At 24.9% G+C, this 12,094-nt stretch overlaps 1 protein-coding gene across 1 annotated transcript in view; it reads right to left on the bottom strand.

Moving 5' to 3' along the window:
• LOC111621650 (membrane-associated protein Hem-like) overlaps positions 1-11,444 on the bottom strand; it is a 92,165-nt gene extending 80,721 nt beyond the window's left edge. The window contains exon 1 of the mRNA XM_023363857.1: positions 11,193-11,444. Coding sequence (XP_023219625.1) covers positions 11,193-11,303 — 111 coding nt within the window. The 5' untranslated portion in view covers positions 11,304-11,444. The remainder of the gene's footprint in view (positions 1-11,192) is intronic.
• Positions 11,445-12,094: the final 650 nt, after the last annotated feature.

Genomic DNA, 12,094 nt, shown 5'->3' with positions numbered 1-12,094 from the left:
TTTTCATTGTTTGTGAATAATTTATTTTGTTGTTTTCGTAGTGTACATGTTTTGTATCGTTTGAGTCTACGTGCTTTGGCTGCGAGTTTTTGTTTTAGTGTATCGATGTATTCTGTAATGTGTGTGTTGTGATGTTCGTGTTTTGTGTGTGTTTTGATTTTCTTGAAAATGTTTTTGAGTTGTTTCTTTAATTTGGGTGTTATGTTGTTTTTAGTGTATTGTGTCAGCCTGCCTAATTGCTATTATTATTATTATTATTATTATTATTATTATTATTATTATTATTAGAACTATAATCCTGAAATATTTAAAGATTTCTTTTTCTTCAATTAAATCAGTTATCAAGACAACTAAACTGATTCAAGTTGGATGAATACTGAATGAAATACACTTTTAGTGAAGCTCAAGTAAAACCAAACTATAAGCATTGCCAGATATTCCAATATAACTAAATAAATATATGGATGTAATCTTAATATATTATCCATTATAATGGCAAAGCATTCTATTCAGCATCAGATTCAGATTTATAACATTCAACAGATAATACCATTTCAGATTCATTATCATTTCTATTAGATAAAAATCAAATTATACCAAAACAAAAAACATTTCTTTAATAAAATTTTTACACACGAATATTACTTGCCAGAATTTGAGGAAGTAGCTTGAAATGCTTAAGTTTATTTTCAAAGATTGGATATGTGCTACCTTTTTTGTTGGTGTTTATGATTGTAAATGAAGATATAAAGAAAAAATATGGTAGGAATAATCACTTGATATAAATATAGTTTTTCAAATTATGGCAGCCAATCTCCTATCAGTAAAAGCATGTGCAATAAAAATCATGGGTATAATTGGCCAACAAAAAGAGATTCAAAACTCTTAAGTACAGATTTCATATTCTGATACTGTTAAGACAAATGCAACATGTAATAGCAGCTATCAAAATCACAATGCTGCCTGCAGAAGAGCAGCCACAAATGACAAGTTGCATTTTTTTTTTTTACTGCACAAATGATGTAGATATTCAAGATATATGAAAATAATTGAGACGAATGTTTAAAGACTACATTTTTAAATTATTTTCTTATTTCAATAAGAAACTAAACATTAATTTAAGGGATTAATAGATATTTAACACTTTCTAAGTTTCTACATTGAGATCCATCCATATCTTCAAATGTTTCATTATAATAAATTACATGTAATGCAACAAATCAATATTACTAGTTGCTGTTAGAAGTGTGGAAACACTGCCAATGCCACAAAAGTTGGATTGGTATCTGCTTTTGTGGGACTGCCAAGCAGCACTACAAGAGATGATAATCATTGCCACAAACTTACCATTTTTAATAATGTGCCAGACAGATGTAGATGATATAAAAGATATTAAACATCATTCAAAGCATTCACACACAACTCAAAGAACACAAATTTCAACCTTTATTTCACTTCCAGATTTACCCAGATACTTGATTAATGATTAATTTTAATCAAAGGAAAAATTATCATAGTTAATCAACAGTGCTAATAAAAATAAATTTTTTGCACATAGTTAACAAACTTTAAGAAATATAAACATTTGCTTTGTATTTTAAAATTTCATTTAATTCAGTATAGGCATTGTTTCATTGATAAAATTTGAATAAAAAATTAATTTAAATTTGTTAATTAATTAACATTATATTGCTTATTAAAGTCATATGCTATAAATTCAAATTCTTTAAAAATTTAATTAATATAAACATGTATTGAATTTATAATTAAAATAAATTTTAGTTCAAGTTTTTAAAGACTTAATAATTACACAAAATATTACAATTTTTATAATAATGGAACAAAATTATTAAATAGATTACTGGTGTCTCATTTTTTAAGAAAAATTAAATCAACTTTATTTCTTAAATTTTAAAAGCTAACATTATTCTAATTGGGAGCTATTCCAAAACAGTGATTGGCACTAATTCTTTCTAAGGTTTGTATGATAAAGACAATATTTTTATTTAATTGAAAGCTTTTTTAATGATGTTTGTAAATGTTAGATGCAACTATTCATGTCACTTATAAATCATTGGAAAGACACATGCTGAACATATGTCATCAGAACAATAAATCATTCTTTGAAACAATACTGGAAAGCATTTGCCAATTACATTACAAATTGTATCTATTGTAGCAAATATAAATTGCAGGAATTTCTTTTATTTTTTTTGTTGTTCTGTTCCATAAAAAGAATTTCAATAATCACATTTTGCAATTTTATCCTAAAAAGTATTAAAAATATAAATATTTGATTACTATTATGAAAAAGAAATACAAAATCATATTGATTTTTTTTCCAATGTATAATTTATTCTATTACAAATTATCATTCTATTATTATACTTAAAATTATTAGTTTTACTATTTATATATAAAAAATTGCTTTTATTTATAAGTAATATCACATAGACAGAAAAAGTGTTTTCAAAAATTCCATAAATAAATAAATACAGATAAAGACAAATAAATACAAAATAAAAGTTAAAGTTTTAAAAATTTATACATCAATGGTTAAAACATTTTTATATTTATTCAAATCAAAACACAAAACTCTGTGACTAAACTCATCAAATTTATTTAACAACAAAACAGGTGCTGAACACTGAAAAAACTGGTTTTTCAATTATTATTTCAATTAGGTATTAAAATTTTATTCACATTCAAATTTAGGTAACAACTGTGAATATTTATATCTTTAAAATATTATTTTGTCAAACTGATAAAGAAATTATAAATGAAAATACAGGAAAATGAAAACTTATATTGTTTATAGATAGCTGAATCTAAATTCTTTTCATTAAATATATTGTTCCAAATCAGTAATAAACATAGAAAATTGTCTTAGAAACAATATGTTTTAAAATATCTAAATTTAGGTAACAACTGTGAATATTTATATCTTTAAAATATTATTTTGTCAAACTGATAAAGAAATTATAAATGAAAATACAGGAAAATGAAAACTTATATTGTTTATAGATAGCTGAATCTAAATTCTTTTCATTAAATATATTGTTCCAAATCAGTAATAAACATAGAAAATTGTCTTAGAAACAATATGTTTTAAAATATCTAAATTTATTTTATTTTACATCATAAATATTAAAAATATTCTAAATAAAAAATGCAAAAAAATATATATATATATATATTTTAACCTTATAATTCTCATTTTATTTGTTTTGTCGAATATAATATACTTTAACCTATAACCCTATAATTCTCTTTAAAATCAATGGTTTCTTAATAAATTCAAGCAAATATATAACACATTAATCACTGTATCTGTTTAATTTAGATATTTTACTATGAATAGAACATTACTACTCATTAGTCACGGCATGAGGATAAGACTGATGGAACCACTTTACAAAGATAATAATTTAAGCAGATGTGCAGAATCCAAGATTTTTTTTGGTTGAGAAAAATTTTAATTGTTTATAGTTCATTCTTAATTCATTTAAGCTATAAAGTTCTAAGCAAAAAAAATGTATTCTATTCAAACAAAATTAACTCAAACTTTAAACTATATTTAACCATTTAAGCATATAAATTTCTAACAATGTTTAATTTAATTTTATACTTATAATTTAATTATAATTATAAAATTAAAATTAAACAACCATTAAATTTTAATAACAAATCAATCAAATAATAATAATAATAATCTTTATGAACAATAATAAATAACAGTAAATACATATAAATGTAAAACATTAGAGACAATATTGATAAATGTGTTAAAATGAATAATTTTAATTGAATTCTTTTTTAAAAGATGTAAACAAATAAGTATTAATTATTACCAGTATTAATAATAAAATAATTAAATTGATCTTTTGAAAAATAAACTCATCACTTAAGTTATTTATACAGCAGATTATTATTATTATTATTTCTTATTGTCTTGATATTTATATTATATTTTAAACTATTTTTACAATAGCAATATCTTAACAGTTTAAAAGACAATATTATAATATTATCTACAAGACTATTGTCACGATTTAATTATTATGTACAATTTCAACATTACAAGTCTTTGTCACTTTCAAAATCAACAAACAACATCAATATAATATTCTTAATACAGCATTGTTATTTTTAGTCAATGTATAATATACAATATTATAAAATCTACATATATATAAATGAGGATGTTTGTTTGTTTATTCACTATGAACACATAGGCCATTCGACCAATTGCTACAAAATGTGGCAGTTACATTCAAATACAAATAAATAAATAAATGTACTTCTAACTTAGGTAATGTCATACATCTGACCCCAAAATACCAATTGAATTTCTATATATCAATTTATTTCTTTTTACATTTGATTGCTGGCTTTACATGCAGCACCATCTATTCAAAAAAATTTAACAAAATATAATTCTTACAAACAGGATATAATTTTTAAAAATATATATATTATATTCACTGAAATACTGCAACAATAATATAGCACAAAATAGATGCTTCATTATGCCATTACTGCTACAGGTAGCACATAGCACTTGCGTAGTAGTGTTTTGCCCCTGTACATCCTGTTAGCAATAGAGCTGAGCTAGTTATGTATCTAACTCTGTTCAGAAAAAATTTTTGAATTGAAACAACATTACTTGCAGTACAAATTGGAAATTCTTATATAGTTAATCTGGTCCTCTTTCTCTTGTGATTTCCATGTCTACCCTCGACTTTCATCTATCTAACTCCATCCTTGAGATTAAGGAATGACAGAGAAGGATGGATGACAAAAAGGAATTTACAGGTCTACAATTTTTTCAAATTGCAGCCCAACAAGTACTCTCCAGTAACAAAGTAAATAAAACCATCAAACACCGATAGTCATGGAGTTTGCACATGGCCAACAAACTGGTCATGTCATGCTTTCTGAGTAGTTTCTTTGTATTAGTAACACTTAAATTGGGGCCAGATTTACATAAAAATCTTCCCAAGATGCATCCTCCTTGGCAGATCTCTCACATTGTTGTAACCAAATAAGTCAAATCAATTCTAATAATTTTTCTATAAATGTGATATCTATGAGGACATAGACTAATAAGAAACCTAGACGTCCTACCCTCCTACCCCCTTCCTTGATTTCTTAGTAATTCATAAACCCATCGTCCCAAACTTCTTTCACTGATACTGCTTAAAATGCTCTAACATTCAGCAAAATTAATGTATGTGCAACAATTTTAAGGCACCAAATAGAGCTGGAAGTCTTTTTCTGTGCTGAAGTTTATTTTTCCTATTTATTACCATGGCAATATTGCTTCATTCAAAATTTCCTGTAGTTGTAGTCTGTATAATGTACACTTTTTGCTCATGTTGAGTCTTACTGTTAAATATGCTTCCAGTATTCTTATGCCACAACTTTCAAAAGTTTCCTTTACTTGCATGTTTTTGCTGAGCTTTACTTTTTCAACCTGGTTTCAACAGTTTTTTTATGGGATCATATAAAAGCAATTATTCTTACACTTTTACAAAACTTTTTTATTTAAACAAGTCTTATATCAAGTCTTTCAGATGTTAAGGTTAGCAACTTCAATCACATGCTGGGCCATCACAACATATCCAACATGTTTCACTTTTCAAATATTAATAGTAGACCAGTATTAATTAGTAGTTATTGACCATCTTCTCTCCCAGGAGGAGAACAACTACTACTTTTGGTCGAATTAACTTCAACCTACATCTGCAACAGTCTCTTTTTCCTATCAGACCGACTGGTATGATGACATTTGAATAGGAAAATTACATAATATGAAGTTACCCGTCTACACAAAATATGATTTAAGTGGTTTTTGAAGGTGCCAACTTTAAATATTTGGTCCTTTTTTTCATGAAATTTGATTTGTTGTCAGATCATTTTATATTCACATTGGTTTACCACACCAAGTGACAAATCTAACACATTTTAAAAGTTCTTTCTTCCTCTACAGTACATAATTTAAAGAATTTTTAAAATGTGTTAGATTGGTCACTATGATAAACTCTTATGTAACCTTTATGAAAACCTTTGTAAATATAAACCAAAGACTATAATATAATAGAAGAGTTATAAGTACGAAATAATCTAATAATCTTAATGTTTGTCAAGCAATTTTTTGCCAGGCTTACCTGCTAGTAACTAATAAATGAAAATATAATACAACTCACTGTAATTGCTTTTCTCTGAAGCAGTAGTTAGTTCCAAGCTTAAAAAAATTGCAGATTCTTTTATAAAAGATGTATTTTGGTAGACCTTATTTTCAGCTGTTAGCTTTTAGTCATTAATAAATAAACTACAGTAATAATAAGCATCTGAAATATCTTACATTATTTTTTTGAGAATTTCCAATTGTGTTAATTTAAAAAGTTTTGTTAAAATAACAGAATTAATGAATTATAAAATGTAATAAAAAGAACAAACTTTTTTATTTTCCAAAAAAACCAATAACATATAACATTTTAATTAATATATAATATACAAATTTATCACATTTCAGTTAAAGCTTAATATCAATTTACATAATGTTTTTAAGTAATATAATAAAAACGTTTTTAAAAAAACAGACCCGAGAACCCTCAAAATGTATCTCACAGCCCTTCAGGGTCTGCAAAGTACAGTTTTGGAACCTCTGCACTAGAAAATATAAAAAGCATTTTCAAATTGTAATGATATGTATTAAATATATTGTCAGCAACAGAAACAATCAAAGAAAATAATAACACAGTGTAATTAAAACTAAAGATTACATATACTGTATATGTTTATTATACTAGATAGCATATGATAAATGAACTAAGTTCTTTATTAATAAAATTCTATAAACCTAAATTTGTTTATTATATATATTGTAATCTTTAAAAAAAAAATGCTAAGAAATAATTATGGTACCAGTACATGTCAATGTAAATTATATGCATTATGTTATTTAATAAAAAATTTTTTAATTTTATAAAAAAATTATTTTCAACAAATTAAAATTTTAAGTTTAGAGAACTGCATTATTGGTGATCTTTATTTATTCATCTAAAGTGGACCAAACCAGTGCATTATCTGATGCAGCAACTTTAATTTTTTCAATGATGAAATGCATTTTAGGTATCTTTAGCACTCCTCTTCAGTTATCTATTTCTTAATTTAGTTACACATTTGCCTTTTTATGATGTTTCTTGTAGAAAGAAGTTTAAGATTCAAACCATACGTCTTCTTAATGCTGCATCATATCCAACAATATTTACTGTGGACAAGAGTTTTTAAATCCAAAGTAATATTTATGTTATAAACTATATAATTTTACTATTTGGAAGCCCAAATTTGTTTTAAAACACTCAAAATGTATAAAATAATTGGAAAAATTAAATAAGTTGTTGCATCAGATACTGTGATAGTTCTGTCTTCTTTAGAAGAATATATAAAATTACAGTAAGACCATTAATGTGGAGGATACATTCGTAGACAAAACAGCATTAAACAAGGTCATTTTAACAGAGTAAATAGGGAAAGGGGAAACGTGTTCAAAAATAAACAGATTTTATTTTGATTTTAAATTATTTTTATATTAATTTACATATATTATTATGTTAAATAACAAACATACGCACACAGAAATGTAAAGTTCATTTTTTGTGATGAAGGTCCTGGCTCTTCTGAAAGTCTTGTTTTTTGTGATAAAGTCGTGTAGTTTCATTTTTTGCTTTATTTTTCTTTCCTTAAGCAAATGTTGGTAGCAATAGAGCACATCCAAAATGCCTTTTCTTGCTTTTGCACTCCTTTCAAAATCTGGATAATTTGCTACAATTTGATCAATGATTTCAGTTATAATTACCAAATTTTTACTAAGGAAATCTATAGATAAATTTTTTGGGTTCTTTGTTTTCAGAATCACTATTTTCCAGTTTTACACAAATTCCTTGTTCTGCCAGTTCTTGAAGCTCGTTGGTAAGGCTCACACCAGAAACCTGCAGTAACTCCTCAATATCCTGTCATCATACCTCTCCTAGTCCTGCTGTATCGATTAGGTTGACAATTTGGTCAACCTAACGGTACAGCAATAGGCTCTTCTTGTTGAGAATTCTTGGATACTTCCAGCCATAACTTCTTCCACACTCCATTCATGCATTTATCAGTTAATTCTTGCCAAATAAAGTCAATATTGCCTATGGCATTCATGATGTTATATTTTTTCCAAAACTGCACCAAACAAACATAGATTTAAGGAAAGTACAGCACTACGATGAATTGCCACCTTTTGCTGCTTGGTTCATGTTTTGGAATAATTGTATTAAATACAAATCAATGAAATGCCACAATAATTTGAATCAGCATAAATTTTGAGTTTTTTTCAGGCTTCAAGCAGACTATGTTATATTGAATCAGCATTAATCGAGCAGCATCCTGGATCTTACTGTATCAAAATGTGAAATTTAAATTTCCTTCTCTTTTAATTGACTTGTTGTAATATTTTGTCAGATATCTAGATATATAACTAGATGAAATCTTAAACTGTAGTTTACTGAAGGTCAATTAACAACAAAAATAATTTTGACACTGCATACATCAAGAACATTAAGACCATTAAAACTACTAGAGTTTATTAGAAATCTTACAAACTACTTATTTCTAAAACAAAAAGCAAACAATATAATATTCTTAATTGATTTAACTATTAGAAAGACAGAATGTGTAATAAAATTAAATGCTAGTTATTTGCAAATGTGATGTAAAAATTCACAAAAACAGTATAATATATATATTAATATAAAGTTACAACAATATAAAAGGCAAAAACACACCCATTATAATCTCCATATGAATATCATTCTATTTAACTCCAAATACTATAAAATACTCTCATTCAGCATGACATTATCGTACTAAAAAAATTATATTTTCTTTCCATTGCAATATTTTACTAATTTCTATATATTTAGAAATTTGTACTATCATAATACATTATGGTGTACAAATACAATAAAACCTCAGTTTTTAAACATTTGGTTTTCAAACAAATTTTAGGAATTTGTTTGAAAACCAAATGTTTAAAAACTGATACAAATACTAGAATACTCTCAAACCTGAAATCCAGTTAGAAGAATGAAAACATTTAATGAAAAACAAACAATTTCAACCTTACAAAGGCCATCCATTGTCAGGTTCTACTAGTAGAACGCAAATTGAACCAAAACAGAAATTTAAATAATGTTTGTTTGTATATGAATGTCACATGCACAGGAATGCAGTAGTAAGAATGATTACAAAAGAACACAAAAAGGTTAAATGCTTATAAATAACGAATGGCTGGTTTATTAAAATATTTGTACATTGCTAATTTTATCATCTTTAATTAATTTATTAAGAAATTTTTTAATAACAAAATTTAAGAAAACATATGTACTGTACATATGCTTTTTTATTGTATTACTGTACAGTATATAAAATATATATATATATGTTTCTACTAACTTAAACCAGTCATTTATGTTAGTGCTTATCATACCAGTGAATATGAACACGAAATTTCTTAAATTTATTATATATTTAAGTTTACAAAATAAAGAGATTTTACAATAATTATAGCTAATAAGTATATGATACACCCAAAATGCATTTCAGACTATAAAATAGTCTGTCTTCAGTTGGTGTTTCAATTAAACTCACAAGATAAAAATACACAAAAGTTATATTAAAAGACCAAAATAACATACAAATAATATATATATATAGCAACATTCTACTGGATTTCTGGAATTTTATAGCGATAGTTTAGAAAATGAAAGCATACAATAAATGAATTATTTTATTATTAGGTCTCAATTAATAAGCTATGAATCATTTTATTTGTTGAGAAATAATTCATACGGTTTTGTTGTAAATGGAAAATCATTGACTATATATATTAATATATTATTCAGTCAATAATTTTCCATTGTCACAATAATTATTTAATACATTAAGTTTAATAATTAATAGCACTAAATTAAATTACCCCTTATTGAAATTAAACATATAAAATGTTACAATCATCAAAACATTTTCGAATCTCTTAGATTTAAATTCAAAATTTAATAACTTTCAAAAAAACAAACATAAATATTAATAAGCAATTCTAAAATCTTAGAAGTATTTATTAAAATTTTAGGTTGGAATTATAAATCAAATCAATTATAATCTGAATTGAAACATTCAGAAAATTTTCCAATTTTAATAGAAAAATCCAAAATTTTCCATTTAAGATTATGTTATACTCACTTCCAATTATTAAAGATTATGTTATACCCACTTCTTTTTACAAAGTTCCTAAAACCTTATTGTACTGTTGAAACTTCAAATATCAAGTTAAAGGGCATGCTAATTGGGTTTAACTGTTCTTTATCTTTCGCATACTTTATCAGTTTAAAATGTTATTAGCAAATATTTTAATTTTATAACTTTTTTAACATGCATTTAAGTAATAACTGTAAACATGAAAAGTTAATTTAGTTAAATTGCTCGTTTATTATTCTAATATATAAATTATTACACATATATAAATTATATTATTATATACACATACAGTACAACATAATGTATATATTGTATATTATTATATATACATACAGTACAACATAATGTATATATTGTATATTATTAAAAATGTTTCACATGTAAGTAGTCATCAACGAACGAACGATACATAAGATAGCATCGTATACGGGATTAATCAACAAAATAATTATATAGATTTCAGTATGTACATTATTAAACAAGTATAGAATTATATTATATAGACATGCAGTATGGTTAACATTGTAGACTTCAACAAAAGAATAATTAGCATATCAAGATACTAAAAACATTCTAATCTAATAAGATTTATCTTAGATATTTCAATGTGTGTATATATATATATATATATAGGATATATTCACATTCAAATATATATCATATTACATTAAAATATACATAAAAAATGTAAGTGTATGACTCATAAGATAGCATTAATATCACATATATACATTGTATGTAGATATCAGTGTATATATCATTTATCAAATAATAAATCTGTTTCAATTCAGGATGTAAATTACATTACTTATTATTTCTTTTTCGTGTTATTTATAGTTATTAGACACGACTGCTGGTAGATATAATGTAAATGAATGGAGAAAAATTACCTTTTTGATATTATAAATCCTTGTAAGCATTCCCATTCCTCTGTCATTGAGGATGGTCAACTTTTCAGCCAACTTCTGTTGACTCGGTATAAGAGGCCTTGCCATTTTCATCCCAGAAGCTTTATTGTATCTACTTTACTATCGAAGAATAGATTATTAAGCAAGTTAAAACATTAGAATTAATTTAGCAATATCCGAACCACACTTTCTCTTCTTCTTTGACATTGACTGCTTTAAACCTGGAACGGACAAGGCGAAAATGATTAGAAATCAACTCCGTCGGAAAAATCTTTAATTTAACATTTTAAAACGTTATTTAGTAAATATTTTAATTTTATAATATTTTCGACACACATTTAAGTTTCTTATAATTTTATACTTAATTATTTTATAGTATATTTCACTTTAGTAATTTCCAAGCATGTATTACCTTTGGGGCGTGGTTGGTGGAAAGTGGCTCCATCTGTTATTAATTGTTAAAAGTTACTAACAATTTAGTTTTGAGTATATACTGTATTATATATACTGTATAGTTGTGTATATAGTGATTCAAATTGTTGAATCACTATATAGTAGATTATATAGTGATTCAAATTTTTGAATCACTATATAGTTGATTATATAGTCATTCAAATGTTAATTATTTAATAATGTTGCTGCTTTATAAAGCATAAAAAAAATTATGATTTATATATGTAAATCTGTAAATAATTTAAAATTATCTTTGAAAAAGAGCATGTATATGGCAATACCCAAGTTTAATTTTAATCCTTAAATGATTATTTTATATTTTTGTTATCTTTTATTCTATTGCATTACATTTATAAATGAATTCAGTTTCTTTTCAACTTTCTTATATTTAAATATATAATTTTTCCTGATTTCATTAGTAATATATAGAA

This window comes from Centruroides sculpturatus, unplaced genomic scaffold (assembly GCF_000671375.1).
Source record: "Centruroides sculpturatus isolate CEXI.00-Female unplaced genomic scaffold, Cexi_2.0 scaffold254, whole genome shotgun sequence".
Taxonomy (NCBI): domain Eukaryota; kingdom Metazoa; phylum Arthropoda; class Arachnida; order Scorpiones; family Buthidae; genus Centruroides; species Centruroides sculpturatus.
This window is presented reverse-complemented; position numbering and strand designations above follow the sequence as displayed.